This window comes from Neopelma chrysocephalum, unplaced genomic scaffold (assembly GCF_003984885.1).
Source record: "Neopelma chrysocephalum unplaced genomic scaffold, ASM398488v2 Primary Assembly neopelma1_22, whole genome shotgun sequence".
Classification (NCBI taxonomy): Eukaryota; Metazoa; Chordata; class Aves; order Passeriformes; family Pipridae; genus Neopelma; species Neopelma chrysocephalum.
This window is the reverse complement of record NW_020897689.1, coordinates 20,085,753-20,104,823: the sequence shown is the minus strand read 5'-3', so window position 1 is coordinate 20,104,823 and position 19,071 is coordinate 20,085,753. Positions and strand designations below refer to the sequence as shown.

The following is a 19,071-nucleotide window of genomic DNA, read 5'->3' as shown; positions in this document are numbered from 1 at the left end:
GCCATAGTTCCAATGGCTGCAGTTTGAAAGCAATTCACCATTTCTCACTTTTTGTATTGCTGATTCAGTTAGAGAAGCAACAGTCATGATCTCCTGTAGTGTCCAACTCATGCAGTAAATACTATCTATAATCAAAAGGAAATGCTTTCTTCCATAAGATGAACTTGACCTTTTTCTGCTGTGCTTCTAGACTTACACATAATTTTTAATTCCCTTAAAGCAGAACTGAACTGTTCTGTTGAGGCACTTGGTTTCTGTGTATGCTTGAATGGGGCTCTGAGCAACCTGGTCTAGTGGGAGGTGTCCCTGCTCATGGTAGGGGGGTTGGAGTTAGGTGATCTTTAAGGGTCCTTCCAACCCAAACAATTGTACAACTCTATGAACTTATAAGCACGTGGACTGCTTATAGGAACAAAGTAAATAAAATAAATGACAGCACAACACTGGTCTTGTTTATTCACCAGCTGAATTGAAAGGATGTAATAATAAAAATATTATTCCAGTTGTCCATAGAAATACCAAATGAAAGTCTAATCCTGACTGCAACAAGCAACAGTACAAACCAACTGAATCAAACAAAAAATCCACAAAGTCAGATTAGCTTTAGGAGCTCATTGAACTTCTTTTTCCTGACAAATGTCCTCCTCTGTCCAACATCAACCCTGCAACACCAGAGGTCTCATGAGTAATAGAAGTTCATGTTATGTACATGAAGCAGCTACCCGTGAATAGATGGGAAGTAATGCAGAATATTTATTTAAGACTTATAACAGCCAGTTATGATGGGAGTGACTGATAAACCTGCCTGAGCTTTTTTATTTTGTCATAGCTTCAATACTTAAAACATCGGGAGTATTTCAAAGGCAGTTTTAATGAGGTACCTAATTATTACAGACTTAGGATTTTAGCACGGGGGATGAGATGTGAATAAAACCTGTATAGTTTGGAATAAAAAGTTACTAAAGGTGAGCAAACGCAAAGGGAAAAAAATGGAAGTAGGAAAGACACATAAAAGGCTGAAAATAAAGTCAAAGAAACAAAACATGGACAAAGAAGTGATATTAATAGCAAGCATTTCCTTTCTAAATGTTACTAAGGTGACAAAGAAGGCATTCAGCAAATAAGAAAGGAATATGTAGCTGTTTCAACAACTGGATGATTGTAAAATTTTTACACAACCTCACTGTTGAACCTGAAACATTGCAGTTGCAACAACATTTTTCTCAAGAACATTTCTGAGGCATACTCAATCCTCTGATCAATACTATAGAGCCTGGAATCAAACCAAAATTTAGAAGCAGCTGTTTTAATAGAATTTTATTTTGCTAATATTTTTAAGTGGGAGTGAATTTTGAAGTCTGGGAAGGTGTTATGCTCATGAACTATCTTTCATGCATCATTTCCTCTTAAAACATAAGGACGATGAGGAAGAGCAAAACCACCACAGACCATCCGAGTGCTCTTTTAGAGTGTTTGGGTAATGCTATCAGGTTGTCACTTCTGCTTCCTTCAGGGCCTAAAGGGTCTCAGGGCTGCCCCGGTCCTTTTCTTGATAGAACAGGTTGAGCATTGTCGTAGCTGGGCATGATTTCCCCCCCCCCAGCAAACTGCGTATTTGTGGAAAAATAAGGTTTAATGTTACCAAAGGAACGCAGCAAGGCAGAACACGGGTGCTGCTGAGAAAAGGACTAAGGAGGGATCAGGCACTGCATCGATGACTACACAAAACCCAGAAAAATTTCTAACTCGTTGCTGTCCAAACAAAATACCAAATGTATTTCAATAATATACCAAATGCACTTTAATATCTGGACGAGAAGAATAAACGGGGGGGGGGAACCCTCATCACAATATCCTGCAACTCAGGAAGGTGTGCCAAGTCCCTTTGCTTCGCATTTCGTGGGCATCTTAATCCTGGGTCATCCAATTAAAGAAAACCTCCTTCGGCGGTTTTACGAGCGCAGCACATCAACTCCCTTTGTTTACACACTGGAACAAGATGTTCTTTCCTGTTCCGACAAGAGAAGGAGCTGAGGCGCTAACGCGCGATCGCTGCGAGCTGGCAGGGGCTGGGTTTGGTTCGGCACGTTTCGGTAGCGGGTCCAGACGGAGCGACGAGGGCACAGGCGGGCACCGCCGGGGCGAGGGGCTGCCTCAGCCGTAAGTAAGCGCCAGCGAGTAGGGTGCCCTCCGGGAAAGGACCGAGCACTCCTTCGGGCTCGGTGTGTACGTACGGCGGCGTGGCCTGAGTCGGGGGCAGGGCAGTGAGGAGGCCGAGGGGGCCGCACCCGCCACCACCCCCGCCCCGGCGGCGCCCCCAGCGCCGCGTCCCCGGGGAGCCGCCCCGCCCGGCCGGCGCGGTGCACCACGGGAGTTGTAGTCCGGCGGCGCGGGCCGGCCCGCCATCGCCCTCCCCTGCCCGCCGCCCCCGGCCCGCGGCCGCTCTCGCGAGGCTTCGGGGGCTAGGCGCGGGCTGGGGCGGGGGGCGCCGCCGCCGCCGCCGGGGGGATGTTGGGCGCGGGCGCGGTCCCCCCGCGTGACGTCACAGCGCATTGTTGTGAGCGCGGCGGAGCATCCCTCAAGCTGTCACAGCTGTGCCGCCGCCGCGGGGAGCCTCCCCCACACACCTCCGCCTCCTCCGCCTCCTCCTCCTCCTTCGCCCCTCCCGCCCCGGGGGCTCCAGAGCTCCGTGTCACCGTATCATTGTCCGTGCGGAACCCCTCCGGGTGCCCCCTCCCCCGCCCCCCTCCCCGGTCCGCCCTCCCCCCCGGCCCCCCCCCCGAACCACCTCAATGAGATGCAAACATGAAAGACAAGAGGAAGAAGAAGGACCGCACCTGGGCCGAGGCTGCCCGCCTGGTAGGTGCCGCGGCAGCAGCAGCATTGTGTGTGTGCATGTATATGTATGTATGTGTGTGTGTGTGCGGTGTGTGTGTGTGAGTGTATGTGTGCGTGTGTGGGGGGTGCGAGCGCGTCCCGCCGCCGCCAGCCCGGCGCGCTGCCCGCCCCGCCGCTTTGTTGCCGGCGGTCGGGGCCGCTGGGGACGGACGGGAGGGGGGGGAGAGAGAGAGAGCGAGAGAGAGTGTGTGTGAGCCAGACTGAGGGGAAGAGTGTGCGAGGGACTTCGAGCGAGAGGGAGGATGAGGGAGAGCGAGTCGGGGTGTGTGTGCGAGGAGCGGGAAGGGGCGCGGGAGTGCCCGTGCAGGAGAGCGCGGTCGGCGGGAGGGTGCGGGTGCGAGTGCCGGGCTGAGCCCGGCTGGCGGTCCGTGCAGCCCGCGACTCTTCTTCCCGTCCCTGCCTGCCTGGAGAGGGGGAATAGCTGCGTCCCTTCCGCGGTGTGTGCGTGAGGAAATTCCTCTGTTCTTTTCTTCTCTTCTGTTTTTTTTTGTTTGTTTTTTTTTTTTTGCGTGAGTGTGTGTGTGTGTGTGAGTAAATGCCTAGGGATTGTGCTTATCTCTGCGAAGTTCGTGCATAAGATATCCCAAGGAAATCCCTCCTTTTAATGTAGAGAAAAGTGAAATAGCCGGGAATGGCGTTTTTATCCCTTTAGTGCGGGCAGGAGGACCGGGGTGAGGGGCGTTAGAGACAACTGTCCTGGGATTTCGCTTCACCCTCTCTCCTTCTCCCACCGAGCCTGAAAATATCCAGGGCAGTCAAACCCGCTTTTGAAAAGGCTCCGTGGCTCTAGAGAGCTAGTCCATTCCCACTTCATTAAGAAACTGTCTCCCCTACCCTACTGTATCTGTTTTCATGATTCTGTATTACTGTTTGCTAAATGTAACAGAGCACATTGTTTATGTTGTTTTTCCGTTTCAGAGTATGTTCGGGTTCTCTCCATTCTAGGAATTTTAAAACCAATACTTATGCACGGTACAGCACGTATGGTTGTACACGTTCGTATGTGTGTCTTCTGCGAAGTTGGGATTGGTTCAGCTTCAGCCGAGCATGTAGAAAGATGACAAAGCTGGAAAGACAGGCTGCTGGTTACATTGCTTTTTGTATCTACACCAACTTTATCTTTTATTCACCTCTGATACCGACTGAATTGCTTAAGTAACATGCTAGTACTAATGTTGCATCTCTTTCTAGTAATGGATAGTGATATCTTATTACTATTATTTGTTTAGTTGATTTGTGAAGCACTTGTCTGGTAAAAATGTTTTCACCTTGTTATATGAATTCCTAGGTAGGAAGTTCAGCCTCTCTCCTATGTAAGTAATTATAAGGTGTTAGACAGCTACTACCTATAGATGTCTCTGTAAGCTGTATCGAGGTATTCTCGTAGGCTTGGGCAGCGCTAAATTCTGATGTGGCTCACTGTACATCCCCCAGCATTTTGTAAGAATGCAGCATTAGTGAAGATGTTCTGATATGGTGTCGCTACTGTCTGCATGTCTTCTCACGATCTTAGCAGAAGTTTAACTGCAGTAAAACACTCACCTTTGCCAGAATAATTTTGGCAGCAGATGTTGCTACAGTAGTCGTTTCTCTGTGCTTTAAACTGACAACATGTATTCAGAAATCTATAAAATACATCAATTGCTATCCTAACTTTACTCTTTCAAGTTGCTGCTGCAGTTATCACTGTAAGCTGTATTTTGTTTGACAAACGCACATAAAAGGATTTATTGTGTATCAAGTAAAATTGCTATTCCCGTGTGGTGGAATACATGGAAAAGTTTAAAGCTTCTGGAGACCAAAGGCTGAACCATTGCTTTGGAGAAGGGCTAAGACTCTTATTTTCATGATGTCATATTACCTCACATTTGCCACAGAAGAGTCATGATTTGCTAAAATTAAGTAAAATGTAAGCTGATACAATGCTGTAAATAAGTGGTGGAGGTACCCAAGGCCCACAGTGTGGTTTTGTCCAGACTCCTGGGGTTGTCAAGTTCTGTAGAGTTTGCCCCAAGTCTGTTATGTGAATGATATGTGTTGCTGCTCAGACCAACTACAGTCTTGCACTGGGCTTTACTACTTTTATGGTCATGTATGTTTGCAAATCACAATGAAAGATTGAAGCCAAAATTGCTGCTCCTTACAGTGTTTTATGTTTGGACCTGATGGTTCATTATGACTTTGTTTTCTTGGGATACGTCAATAATGTATTACTGCAAGGTTTGATTAAAATCAATTTCTTTTCACAGACAAGTAAACAATGAAGTGATTGATACCTACTCACAAAAAATGACTCATGAGTTACCTAGATCAATATGTTGTAAAACTGTATGCTGCTGAATTATTTTTAGGAAGAAGAGGGTGAATTAATACATACAGGAGCTGTATGAATATTTATGTGTTAATTTTTTACAAAAGCCCTTACATTACAACAATATTGCGCTTTCAAAGTGAAGTGCTAAAAAGTGTGAAATGACAGAGGTAACATTGCTGGCATTGCTTTATTACTCTGTTGTGCACTTTAAATGCTGTACTTGTATGCTAGTTTCCCAAGCATTTTAAGTTCACTCACTAGAGCTGCTGAATTTTAATTTTATTTTCTTTGTTTGTTGTGAGGTGCTGTACTTAATTTTTATACGCCTTTCAGACAGTGCTGAAGCAGATTTTTGTTTTATGTTTCAATCGTACATACGCAGCTGCTATTGGCAGCACCCAGTAGCTTCCCAAATGCAAATGTTTCTATACTTGCAACATGCCTGTGAGGTTAAGTATTTTGACCTCTGCTTTACCCATGCCGAGTTGAGGCATGGAAAGATTAAGTACCTTACTCAAAGCTGTTCGCAAAATCTGTGGGAGAGGTAGTTATGGTACCAACAGCGTCTCTGTAGTAGTTCTGTTTCATAGTTGTAAAATCATCTTCCTTCTGTGGCTACACTTTTGCCTCATTCATTCTCTATTACTGCTTCTCTCACAGTAATTATGAGAGAAATTGATATGGTCATCTCTCTGTGTTCAATCTATATTGAAACTCATAATGCACCATGTAATAGTTATGGATAAAAAGGAGTACAAAAACTGGACTCGAGCCCGAAATCATTACACAGCGCTCCAATTCCCACATTCACAATGAAAAAAGCAGAAGTACTTCAGAAAAATATATTACATGGCAGTCTTAAAATACATTGTAACTTGGAAGTGGTGAGGCTCCAAACTGATAGTGTTGTATTTACTAATTTTTAGTATTTGATTAAGGAGTCTTTGAAAACTTAAGTTCCTGCAATGCGGTGTTTTTTCAAGCTGTTCCCTTAATTTTTAAAACATAAGCAGGAAAGGACTGCCCCTATATTAATCCTTGCTGCAAATACCATGTATGTGATACAGGCAGTAAAGCAGGAAACACTGGCACGTCCTGTATCAGAACTTGTGTTTTATGGAAGAAGTCTCCTGCGGAGAGTTGAATCTTTCTGTCTGCGACATGCTGCTTTTTTCCTCATGCAAGTCTGCTTATCTTAGGGCAAGGCATAGCCCAGCTTACAAGCATTCCTGAGAAATGAACGCATGTGCAGGATCAATGGAATGGTGGCATACCACTAACAGTTCATGTTACAGAACCCATTTTGTAGAACGCACATTTTTATGGACAAAGTTGCAACCTGTCTTTGCAACCTGCCAAGGGGCATATCTTTGATGTAGACCCAATATGTCAACTTTGTACTTTGCAGCAGACTACAGCAGTGCTTATGTATGACATCGGCATTACCTCCATACGAGTTTTCTGCTTTTTGTGTCTGATAGACTAAGATAGATCACTTAAAAGAACAAAAGAAAATCTTTCAAGGAAGGAGGAGAAACATCCTGTCTTTTAGTTGATCCTCATTTGATGTAACCGTGTTGTTGTTTTCTGGTCATACATGGAACTCATTAAAATTGAAAAGAAAGGTTAAACACTTGAGTAGTTAAAGCAATTTGTAGTGATTCCTTTCAGTTGAAAAAACTTTTATACATTTAGTTTCACAAGAACTCTCTCAAGCTGTTACCTAAAGTCCTGAAATAGCGAATTCTGCCTCTTAATAATTGCATGCCATAAAATTCTGCATAAAAAATAGTGAAATGAAAAATACTGAGACCGAAACGTGCTGAAGGATACTATGCCACACAAGTGGCAAGTAGGTTTTAAGTAGGTTGCAGTGATCCAACTTTTATCGTTTGAGTTCTAGACACGATCCTTTTGTTATTTGTAGAAGGCGGAAAGAGGCCTGAACAAAATGAGTGGAGGCTGCTCACTTCGGGAATGCAGAGCTGAGAAGCACAGACCATCTGCCTATGAAGGGTGATAGTTTATGGCAACATTTTAAAAGGATTTTTTCCTTTTCTGAATAGCTTGCCCTTATTATTGCCCTTTCCTATAAGTTGTATTTTGAAACGCAGTTCAGTCTAGTCTCTGCAACTAGCTGACAATAAAGCTGAAGAAAATCCCAAGAGTGAGAACAGTAGTGCTCGTTTGGTTATTCGTGTGTTGGATTGCCTCTCTAGTATTTTTGCTCTTCTCCAAATTTTGTTCTGAAAGAAAGGTTTTCTTGTGTTCTTGAAGACTTGTGTGCTTTACGGTGCTATGAAGAGTCCTTGTTGTTCAGGTGACGTGCATATTGGGTGCCTAATGTTCATACCTAAATTCTTGTGTTTTTTGCAGTAGTCTCCTGACAGGATCCATCTCTTAATTGAGAGCTATTCACTTGCTCTTGTAAACTTTAAGAAAATTATACTAATTAATTAAGCAAACCGATGCTGGAAAAAACCATTAAAAGCAACAAAAGCCCATTAGAATTGTTAGCTTGCATGCTACTGTTTAATGTGGCTGACTGTCCAAAAGCTGATTGTTGCTTCATCTGGTATGCTGAGATAGTGTAGTTGAAACAGATCATATTGCAGTATGGAAATATTTTTGTACTACATCTTCATATTTGAAGACTGGAGATGAAACAAAAAAGTAAAAGAGTAACTTCTGTGTAGCTAGACTAGTGATGATAATCCCTTTGACTTTTTTGTTAAAGTCTTCGCTTTTCTTACTATAAATAGCATTTTAAAGTATTGTGAGAAAGGAGCTTCATGTATCTTTAAAAATGGGAGATTTGACATAACTTTGTTTTATGGTATTAAGGATTTCTTTGTTGTTGGCTTAACAGAGACCTACTATTATTTCCATATTTGTTCCAAGTTAATTCTTTTTCAGACATGCAGAAACATTGTGGCTTGGGAAGTTTTGATGGCCTTTCCCTTTGATCCACAATCAATGCTGCTTTGAAGAGCTATATTTTACTTTGGTTTGCTCTAGGGTTTCCTTCAGTTTGTTTTATTCAAAGTAATTTTTGCACTTGTTAGACAAGGTTGAACCTGCAGTTATTTTTTTTTCCTACCTTCTTGGTAGTTTTTGTTGTTAGTGTGAAATAACACTATTAAAATAAAAAATATTAAACCCATGCTTTTTAAAAGGCGATCTACAAACAAAATAGGAATTTCATGTATTACAGCTCACTTTTTGCGTTTTTCTAGGGTAGATGGAGAGAAATGAGATTTTAACTCTTTGTCTTGAGACAGCCCTTTAATCCTTGGCATCACAGACCTTTAGGCGGGCAGGAACCTGACCCAGGAATGGAACCTCTTCTCAGTAATTTCACATTACTTCTATCAAAGCAGGGTTACATAGGAGAATGCCATTACAGGAACCTAAATATGAGCATTCCTCAATAGTGTGAAGGTGTTCTCAGTGCCTTAAGGTATGATTTAATGTTTAGTGGATGTTTCCAGTATCTTCTGACTTGCCTTTCTCTGTAGGAGAGCCAGTATTTTCCTGACATATGGCATGTTTCTGTTGAAGTAACTGATCTGTTTTCTCTTCTTCCAATAGATTTGGTCAGTTGCATGTGGAACCTGTGGAACCACAGTGAAATAGTTTCCACTAACCACACCCTGCTCACCCTTCACAGCCAGGTTCCTTTGGATTTGCTAGCCCGGTTCACCACTTCCCTGGATCAAAACATGTCATTGTAGCATCCTAGTCTGGACTAGGTAGCATGCTGTGCTCAAGGGGAAAAGCCAAATTTACTGTCCTTCCTGATGAAGCTTTTCTTTGTTCTTTATACTGTGATCAGCACTCACTTGGAGAATCATTTACTAATCTTGTCCTCTTGGCTTTGGAGTAATAGGGTTTTTTTTTCTTCTTTTTTTAATGTTGTAAACTTCAAGGTGTTTTCCCTTTTGCTGGGTATGATGATGATAATCTTGGCATTCCCTGTAAATAGCAATAACTAAATAGAGGCCTCCTTTTGTGCTACCAAGAGGTTGGAGAGGATGTGATTAGTGGAAGTTATTTCATTATGGTTCCATGGGTTCCACTAGAAATGGAGCAAATCCTCCTTCTGAGGAACTTGCAGACTGAAGGAATCAAATACCTTAGCCTTCACTCTGGGTCAGCTTCAAATTTAAAGGCAGAATAATAAGCAGCACATCCTAAGCAGCCCATTTGCTCATCCTTTTAGTTCAGGTAGCAAATCCTAATGCTGCTTCAGTGCAACGGTTTGTTCATAAGTGGCCCATTTAATCACTTGCCAACTTTGAATTACAATTACCCTCCCCCCATATCATTGGTGTACTGTCTCTCTGAGGCTGCTCTGTTTTTGCAAAGACCTGCTAGATAGTTTTCTGTTGCTGGAGTCTCTTTCTTGGGAGGAGATGTACTTGCTGGGAATGGAAAAACAGTAGAGAAGTGCCTGCTGATTACCCTGAAGCTAATCTTAGTTTGAAAGAATGACCTGTGACTTTCAGAATGGTGGTAGTGCTTTAGCACAGACATCATGAGTGTCAGGAGACAGTTAATAAGCCATCTGGCAGTGCATACTGTGTTTCTGGAGCTTCTTTGGTGTCCACTGATTGCGATTTGGGGTGGTACTTGGTGTCGAAGGGGTCTAGAGCAACTCCATCCACTTTGGTTCAAGCAAGTTCTGGTGTTTCTGACGTCGGAACAGGAATCTCTGGGTGATCTAATGTTTCCATCCTTTGACTGTTAACAGTTCAGCTCTTTCTAATCACTTGAGCTCAACAGGACAAAGTCTGTGAGGACCCTGGCATGTAACTTTCCTCAATATTGGAGGACTTTTTACATGAGTTTTTTAACATACGGGATCCAGCTGTTAGATTGCAGGTTATGACTGTCATGTGGCCTCCTGTGCCTCAGATGTCTGAAAAGACTTGCTTTGTAGTGCAACATTGAGTTTAGTTTCTGTCTGACGGCATCTGCCAGGATCAGCAACCACAGCTCAGTCTATTGCTTTGGAATCATCAGACTCGTCAGAGGTTTGGGCTATAGCTCTCTGTAGAAGACATCCAGGTCATGTCCTAGATTATTATTCACAATTTTGGAGCACCAGAATGTAATTTATTTAAAAGGCACATATTACATGCTCTGTTTTAAAACTTGTCTTCCTATATACATAGATTGGTCTAGCCAAGCCTGTGATGATGAGAATGTCCTCACTGCTTGTAGAGGCTCAGCCTTAGAGATTATTATTCTGTGGGTGACAGGTGCATCCTATAAAGCATAATCTGACTTACAGATAACAACATTTCCTAAACCTCTCCGACTTCGGAAGTGTTCCTTGAGAGACAAGATCTTGAGCTACTAGATTATTTGTTTCAGAGAACTCAAAGCTATTTTCTTTCTTTATTCTGATCTTGCCTAAGTATAGACAGGATCGGGAATTTAGTGAAGCAATCATTCTAGTCAGGGTTTGTTTGTTTTATCCTAGTTAACTTTCTGTGTAATTTGATGTCTAGAGAGGGAAGAGAGTCTTAACTGAAGTATATATCAAACATTGAAGGTCAAAGTTTTATTCCATTTCAGCTGACACTTAGCAGTCTAGACAGCCTGCCTAATTGTGTGTAGTCGTTCACATAGGTGGTGAGATGCCTTGTAAAATGTCCAGAACTCTAATAAATCACAGTCAACTTCCATATTCCATATGATTTGTTCTTGTTTTTGTGATTCGAACCTTCTTTTTATATGATGAGGCTCTACCACTATTGTATTACCAAAATACTTAACTTCATTCTTCATTAAGTCTTAACTTCCTGATTTGATTATTTATCTTTCTGTACCATCAGTTGCAAGCGAATGTCTATTATATCTGGTTTTGGATAAATGTTAATTCTTTTTATGCCTCAAAATTCCCAGTTATCCATCAGCTACTGGCAATGCTGTATCAGAGAAGTGACATTCCACGTCACTCTGCCTGCCTGCCAATATTGCCTAGCAAGGGTAGTGGGAGAAAATAGACCCTTACTATCCATAGCCTGCTGTCATGCTTCTGAAGCAAGACTCAGATAGGCAGCTATCTCAAAATCATGACATTCCCTGATCATACCAACTTCTTGAACCTCATTTGGCATTTCTGTCATTCAGAAATTCTAGACAGGTAAGACCAATGTGAACCTCTTTGGAATTTGGTTTCAAGAGTGAGAAAAGCATCTTAATTAGAGCATTACTCTGATAATTATAGAAGGTAATGTTGGAAAGGACCTGAAGGTCACCTTGTCTGTTTAAACTTGAAAAGAAGTCACACTAGTTACAGTTTTGTGAAATCAGTAAGATTTCTTGGTAGCTTACATTACCGATAGAAGCTATGACTTGTGTGGCCTTTGCCACAATCTGATCTTTTTTTTGTGGAAATTCACATTCTACTTAAAAAAAATGGGAGAACTAGGAAAATGAAATGATTATTAAAAGTTGTCCAATGGGTATGATTTAGAATTCAGATGCATTGTTAAGTCATTTTTTTCTGGCAGTGACCAGACAGAAAGCATCAATTTTCTTGTATAGATTGAGATTTCTGTGTCCGGTTAGTGGTTCTCATTCATATTCTCTGGTTTTTTTGAGGCATTTTGGACTTAGGCTCTTGATTATTTTGGCAGTTTGATATGGCAATGCTGCAGCAGGTTGTATGTAGAGCAGTAGTGCTTAATGCATTCTGATCTGTTTCATAATTTGTTTCATTCATAATGCAGATTTTTGAGACATCTTGCAAGCACTCATCTTCTATTTTGGGAAGAAAAAAGTATAATAACTTAGTGAGGCTCACTGTCTATCTGTGGAATAAGCTCCATAATTCACTGTTGAAGAAATCTTCAAATAAGTTTATATTGAAGAGTTGTTAATACCTTGTTGTTACTGGTTTCAAGATGATCCATGGCTCCACAGGTGTGTACCTTTCTGAATATGTCAGGGACTACCAAGTGTTTGCCCAGATTGTTCTTGTATTGAGGTCTCTTGGTTTTAAAATTTGGGTTGTTTTTTTTTGTTTGTTTGTTTTTGGTCAAGAATAAGAAAAATAGCTGATTTTGCTACATTGGCAATCCTTGTCAAACAGGTTGCTTGTGTTTCTTTTTTCTTTTTCCTGCGATGCTGTGCTGTCAAGTTGCGTTGCATTGCTAAACATCTTGTCTGTTAAACACATGTCAGCAGAATGACTGGGCAGTTCAGCAAAAGCTTGGGTCCATCAGGCCAGATCATAGAAAACAAGAGGGCAGTGGTACCGTGGAGCATGAGCTGCCTTTGATAGGTCTACTGATCTCTTGAAATAATGGTGGAGATTCTTGTGGTGATTTCATTTGCCCTGCCTAGTACATCTGTGCAGCTGGAGACTTTGAATACAGATCACAGTACAACAGCGGCCTTCTGGGCAATAACTAAAGTGCTTTTTGCCAGGTATCCCAAAAGGAAATATTTGTTGGGAGGACAGAGTAAGGATTGAATATTTTGATGTGACCCCTTGAACTTAGCAGTCCAATCTTTTCTACATATATATATATATATATATATGTATATGTATATGTATATTCAAGTATTGTTGGGTTACAGGCCTGTGAAACTGACTTGGAGAATAGACTACATTACTGGGACGTTTGATCTGCCCATAACCTACTCAGCATCCTTTGGGTAGACAGCTATCAATACCAAGAAGTGGATACTGTTTCCACCTCTTGGGTAAGTCCAGTTTTGTGCTTGTTTTGTCTTGCCAGTCAAATTCTTCATGCTAAAAGGCTGTTCCTCCAGTCAGTGTTCAGGGATCAGCTGGCACACTTCCAATTTCCCCTATTGCTTTTGGAATGAGAGCTACCCATCTGAGTGGAATGTAGAGGATAACCAATCTTATGACTTTGTCTTGGATTGATGCTCCTTGTCTTTACTGAAAGTCTGTTAGTGAAATCTGTCATTTTAGAGCATGGGATGGGCACCCAAAGAGCAGACACTGAAAGAAAAAGGAATTACTGCTTTAAGCTAGCTTGAACACTGCAGTTATTTTATGAAGAAGGATCTTTCCTGCTCTTCATGAGACAGAGTTCTAACGACAGTGAATCCTACTAAGTGGTTGTGATGTTAAAACGTGCTCTGGTTTATATTTGTAGAAGCACTTAAGAAGTAGAAGGCTGTGGCTTCTTAAAGTAAACTCAGAGATTTTTATCAATCTGTCTGTGCAAGTTACTGTGTGCTTGTTATACACGTGTTGCTGATGATTGTTGCATTTACTAAGTACCTCCATGGGAACTTCTCAGTACCTGTGCTATTAATCAGCCCTTCGCAGGGAATGTTTGATGCTCACTGTAACCATTGTGGCTTGTTAATTTAACCTTCAGGCCCGCAGCAGCATTGGCACCTGAAGAGGAGACTTCAGAACTCATATACTGCTGTATGGGGAGTTTTCCAGTGAAAGAGATTTTAAATGTGGGAGAAGTGAACAAACAGATGCATAACTGACTGAGGGGTGCAGGATATAGGGCAAGAGATAAGCAATAATAGAATTAGGCAGAGTGAAAGGCCTTGAGGATAAAGTGAGCGTCTGAGCAACGATTTGAGCTATTGTGTTCTATGGACTCCAAAACAGTGGTCTTTCAACTGCTCTGTGAACTACACAGTGAAACTCCAATAGAAGATGGGGAACTAGAAAAAATTTGAAGTAATAAGGTCCAAACAGTTGATCAAAAATGTTTCGTATGGATTTTGAAAGATAGAAAAGCATTGTCTTACTGACTTTTAATCTGTTTAGAAAAACCAACTAACCAAAAAACCAATCCAAGATACCTTAGTAAAAGTAGATAAAGTTGTAGTAAAAACATTTTTTTTCTTCAGGGACCTGTTAGTTTGGGGTTTTTTTTGGTAGATTAATATTTAAGTAAATAATTGTTATTTTGCAAAAGAAAACACTTCTGTCTCCATTAATTCATAGAGTTACCTACTTTGCTTGGAAATACTGTTTGATGCATTTTCAAAACATTCTCATCATACTGTACAGGTTGCCCAGAGAAGTTGTGAATGCCCAATACCTGGAAGTCTTCAAAGCCATCTTGGATGGGCTTTGGGCAATGTGGTCTAGTAAAAGATGTCCCTGCCCATGGCAGGGTGTTTGAAACTATAGGATCATTAAGATCCCTTCCAACCCAAACCATTCTATGGTTCTATAATTCTCAGAGTCTTTAACACTTCCATTAAATTAAAAAAAACAAACCAAAATAAATATCTATCTGTGTAGTAAATTTTAGCTGTCTTTAATGATGACAGACTCAGTTTCATACTGTAGTTTTTATGTGCTAACTCATTATATTAGTGTCTGAGCTGTAGGAGAAGGTTTCAAGCTATTTAAAGTAATGTTAAATAGACTGAAATAATGCTCCTGTCGTCATTTTGAGCCAGATCTACAAAATAGGCTGCCTAGATAAGTGAGGTTGGTATATATGCATGGTGGTTGGAAAATGATTCTAAAGGAGCTACAAAGAGAATGAGAAGTTTAAGAAAATTAAAGAAACACTGCACCTGTTTGCTGTAATCAGCATTGTTGAAGCTGATGTGTGAAGCAAGAAGCTTCATGTGTTAAAGTGTTGTTAAATGTTGGACTTAATTTTATAGAAAGATATGGGTGTGGAGGAGGAGGGAAGGGATCTGGGGAAAGCATTCTGAGATTTAACGTTCTGAAAAAAAAAATGAGGTTTTAAATGTTCCATACATACATAACAATAGTTATGAAGCTTGTTACTTTTAATACTTGCATACATTTTTTGGGATTAGTAGAAGATAATGAAACTGGGTTTATGTCTGTTAGCATGTCACGTGGTGAAAAGAGTGTGTACCTGGGTGATACTGATGTAATCCTAGGGAGAAAAATGACAGCACTGCATTGGGAAACAGTGAAGAAAATGGAGATGATGTTGTACCAATGAGAAGTAGAATAGCAAAGATACTAAGGGAGAAGAAAATCTAACCGACAATGGAAAAAATGAGAAAAACCCCCACCTTCTCAGTTCAAGGATAAAATTGCATGTAATTTGTTTATTTATTAATTTTGCTACCATTTGACTTAATTAGAAAATCAGCTAAAGTCCCCAAACCTTCATCTTTGAAGTCAGGATTTCTCTCAGGCTTTGGGAGTATAAGAATTGCAAGGAAACACCAAGATGGAAAAAAAAATAAAATCTGCCTTCCCTCCTTTGTAAAAGACAGGGCCTTAGTCTTAGAAATGAAATACAATGTTGACATTATATTGCATTCTGTTTATTTTTGGAACAAGTTACCCTATGGTCTAACTTTGCCAAAGGAGTATTGTTGAAATTATAAGGTAATTATAATTATATGGTAATCCCTTTGAAATAATTGAAAAAAAAAACCCAACAGTTTGTCATCTGAAATGTTTTTTCATTCATTTGGTAGTAAAAACTCCTATTGGAATTTGCAGAATTGTTTTCAATTTATATTGCCTAGGTTATTTCTAGAACAACAACAACAACAAAAAAAGCCCTCTTGTTGGGTATTCTAGGTCTGAGGCTGTCTTGGGCATAGTGACCGTGATACGATAGAGTTTTCATTTCTCAAAGAAGTAGGGAAGTGGGTCAACAAAACTTCTGCCTTGGACTTCCAGAGGGCAGAGTTCAACATGTTCAGGACACTGGTTCAGAGAGCCTCTTGGGAAACAGCCCTTAAAAACAAGGGGGCCCAGGAAGGCTGGATATACTTTAAGAAGGAAATCTTAAAGGTGCAGCAGCAGGCCATCCCTGTGTGCTGAAAGATGAGTTGTTGGGGAAGAAGACTGGCCTGACTGAATAGGGAGCTTTTGCTGGAACTTGGAGGGGGGGGTGGGGGAGAGTTCATGACTTGGGAAATATGGGAAATATTGGGAAATATTGGTAGGCAACTCAGGAGGAGTACAAGGATGTCATTAGGTCTTGTAGAGAGAAAATTAGAATGGCAAAGGCTCAGCTAGAACTTCGTCTGGTCACTGCTGTGAAAGATAATACAAAGTGTTTTTATAAATACATTAGCAACAAAAAGAGGGCCAAGGAAAATCTCCACCCTTTATTGAATTCAGAGGGGAATAGTGTAACCAAGGATGAGGAGAGGGCTGGGGTGCTTAATGCCTTCTTTTCCTCAATCTTTAGCTGAAAGACCAGTTATCCTCAGGGCAGCCAGTCCACTGAGCTGATAGAGAGGGATGGGGAGCAGAATAGACCCCCTGCAATTCAGGAGGGAGTAGTTAGTGACCTGCTGTGCCATTTAGAGACTCAGAAGTCTATGGGTTCAGATGGGATCCACCTGAGGGTACTGAGGGAGCCAGTGGAAGAGCTCACCAAGCCACTCTCCATCATTTATCATCAGGCCTGGTTAACCAGGGAGGTCCCAGATGACTGAAATTTGGCCAACGTGGCGTCCTCCTGCAAGAAGGGTTGGAAGGAGGATCCACGGAACTACAGGCCTGTCAGCTTGACCTTGGTGTTGGGGCAGGTTATGGAACAGATCATCTTGAGTGCCATCTCGTAGCACATACAGGACAACCAGGGGCTCAAGCCCAACCAGCATGGCTTTAGGAAAGTGAGGTCCTGCTTGACCAACCTGATCTTTTTTTATGACCTGGTGACCAGCCTAATGCATGAGGGAAAGGCAGTGGATTTTGTCTACCTGGATTTCAGTGAAACCTTTGGTACTGTCTCCCTCAGTGTAGAACACATTCTTATGTAGAAACTGGCTGCTCATGGCTTGGATGTGTGTATTCTTCCCCTGGTTAAAAAGTGGCTGGATGGCCAGGCTCAGAGGGTGGTGGTGAATGGTGTTAAATCCAGCTGGTGTTCGGTCACCAGTGGTGTTACCCAGGGCTCAGTGTGGGGCCAGTTTTGTTTAACATGTTTATCAGTGATTTGGACAAAGGGATAAAGTGCATCCTCAATTTGTAGATGACACCAAGTTTGGCAGGAGTGTTAATCTGCTGGGGGGCGGCAAGGCTCTACACAGGGATCTGGACAGGCTGGATCAATGGGCCGAGGCCAATGGTATGAGGTTCAACAAGGCCAAGTGCTGGGTCCTGCACTTTGGCCACAACAACCCCACACAGCACTACAGACTTGGGGCAGAGTGGCTGAAAAGCTGCCTGGCAGAAAAGGACCTGTGGGTCCTGGTCAACAGCCATCTGAACATGAGCCAGCAGTGTACCCAGGTGGCCAAGGCGGCCAATGGCATCCTGGCCTGTATCAGCAATAGTGTGGCCAGCAGGACCAGGGCGGTGATTGTCCCCCTGTACTCAGCATTGGTGAGGCTGCACCTCAAGAGCTGTATCCAGTTCTGGGCCCCTCAGTTTAAAAAGGACATTGAAGTGCTGGAGGCGTGTCCAGAGAAGGGCAACAGAGCTGGTGAAGGGTCTAGAAAGTAAGGCATATGAGGAGTGGCTGACGGAGCTGGGGTTATTTAACCTGGAGAAAAAAAGGCTCAGGGGAAACCTTATCGCTCTCTGCAACTACCTGAAAGGAGGTTGTAGCCAGGTGGGGTTCAGTCTCTTCTCTCAAGTAACAAGTGACAGGACAAGAGGCCGTGGCCTGAAGCTGTGCCAGGGGAGGTTCAGGTTGGACATCAGGAAGAACTTTTTCACTGAAAGGGTGGTTAAGTATTGGAATGGACTGCCCAAGGAGGTGGTGGATTCACCATCCCTGGAAATGTTCAAGAAACGACTGGACATGGCTCTTGATGCTGTGGTTTAGTTGGCATGGTGGTGCTCATTCGAAGGTTGGACTCAATGATCTTGGAGATCTTTTCCAGCCTTAGTGATACTGTAATTCTATGATTATTTCAAAAGTACAGTATTAGTTCAGTAGTTACACTGGAAGCCCAAGTCTTGGCAGTGTAATTTTTCCATAGAGCTAAAACATATGTTATTATCAACTTCTAAAACTTAAAATATAAAATTACATGCCTAAACCCCACAGACATTGAATTTATTTGCCAGTAGCATTTCCTAGGAGCTGACAATTTTTAGTGCTATGTTTGCTGAGGAGATGAGACTTTGGGAAAACTCAGATCCTCATGTGTGCCTATGTTGTTTCACATAGAAAAAGAATAAAACCCATAACGGAATATACTGTATAACAGCCATGTTTTACTTTCTCTTTGGTTGCTTTTCTTGCTTTACAGTCACCATCCCAACAGGTAACAGTTTAATCTGTTCAGTGTATAGTGAGGGGTCTTGGGATAAGAAATGTGCTGTGGTGTTAAGGGCCCTTAAAAATAGAAGCTTGTCTTGAACAGGAAGCCTAGCTTTATGAGAATTCTCGGTATTTATATTCCCTTATAAAACCCTCTGTGATTCCTCTCAGTTGACCAATTACTTTGTTGTGATTCTGGCATTCAGTGGTGGTAGTTGCATTATGTGTGTGGCTGATGCCCATCTTGCACTGTAACCTGGTCAGTGCTTGTCCAGCTTGACTTGAAGGGGTCAGCCAGTCTTGCAGCTCAAAATAATTCCTTCAAGTAGGGTCAGGAGTTTGGAGCCTTCACAACAATTGCAGATTATCCTGAATGTTTTCAGGTTGTACCCCCATGGGGGAAGACATGTTCTGTATTTTGTTTCAAGATCTTATTACAAACTGTAGGTTTAACAATCAGCATTTTTATATCTTCACAAAATCCAGCTTTGAAGTCACTGTTCACTTTTCTTCTCTGTAGGCTGGGTGTCCTATTGAATTTGTACACCTGTGCCAAGTGATTGCTCCTATTGGTTTTAATCTCTAAGGGAAATCAGCATCCAGCTGGTAGACAGTTGTACTGATGAGGACCCATTGATTTTTCTCTCCTATCCACTTACCATCAATAAG

The 19,071-nt window shown here is 42.0% G+C and overlaps 1 protein-coding gene across 2 annotated transcripts in view; it reads left to right on the top strand.

The window, feature by feature from the left end:
• Nucleotides 1–2,639: 2,639 nt before the first annotated feature.
• Nucleotides 2,640–19,071, top strand: part of ASXL3 (ASXL transcriptional regulator 3) — a 129,287-nt gene continuing 112,855 nt past the window's right edge. The window contains exon 1 of one of the 2 annotated variants that reach the window (XM_027674466.1): nt 2,640–2,859. In XM_027674466.1, coding sequence (XP_027530267.1) covers nt 2,806–2,859 — 54 coding nt within the window. In that variant the 5' untranslated portion in view covers nt 2,640–2,805. Of the gene's footprint in view, nt 2,860–3,310; nt 3,336–19,071 lie in introns of those variants that run through there. The other variant, XM_027674474.1, reaches the window with a different exon arrangement.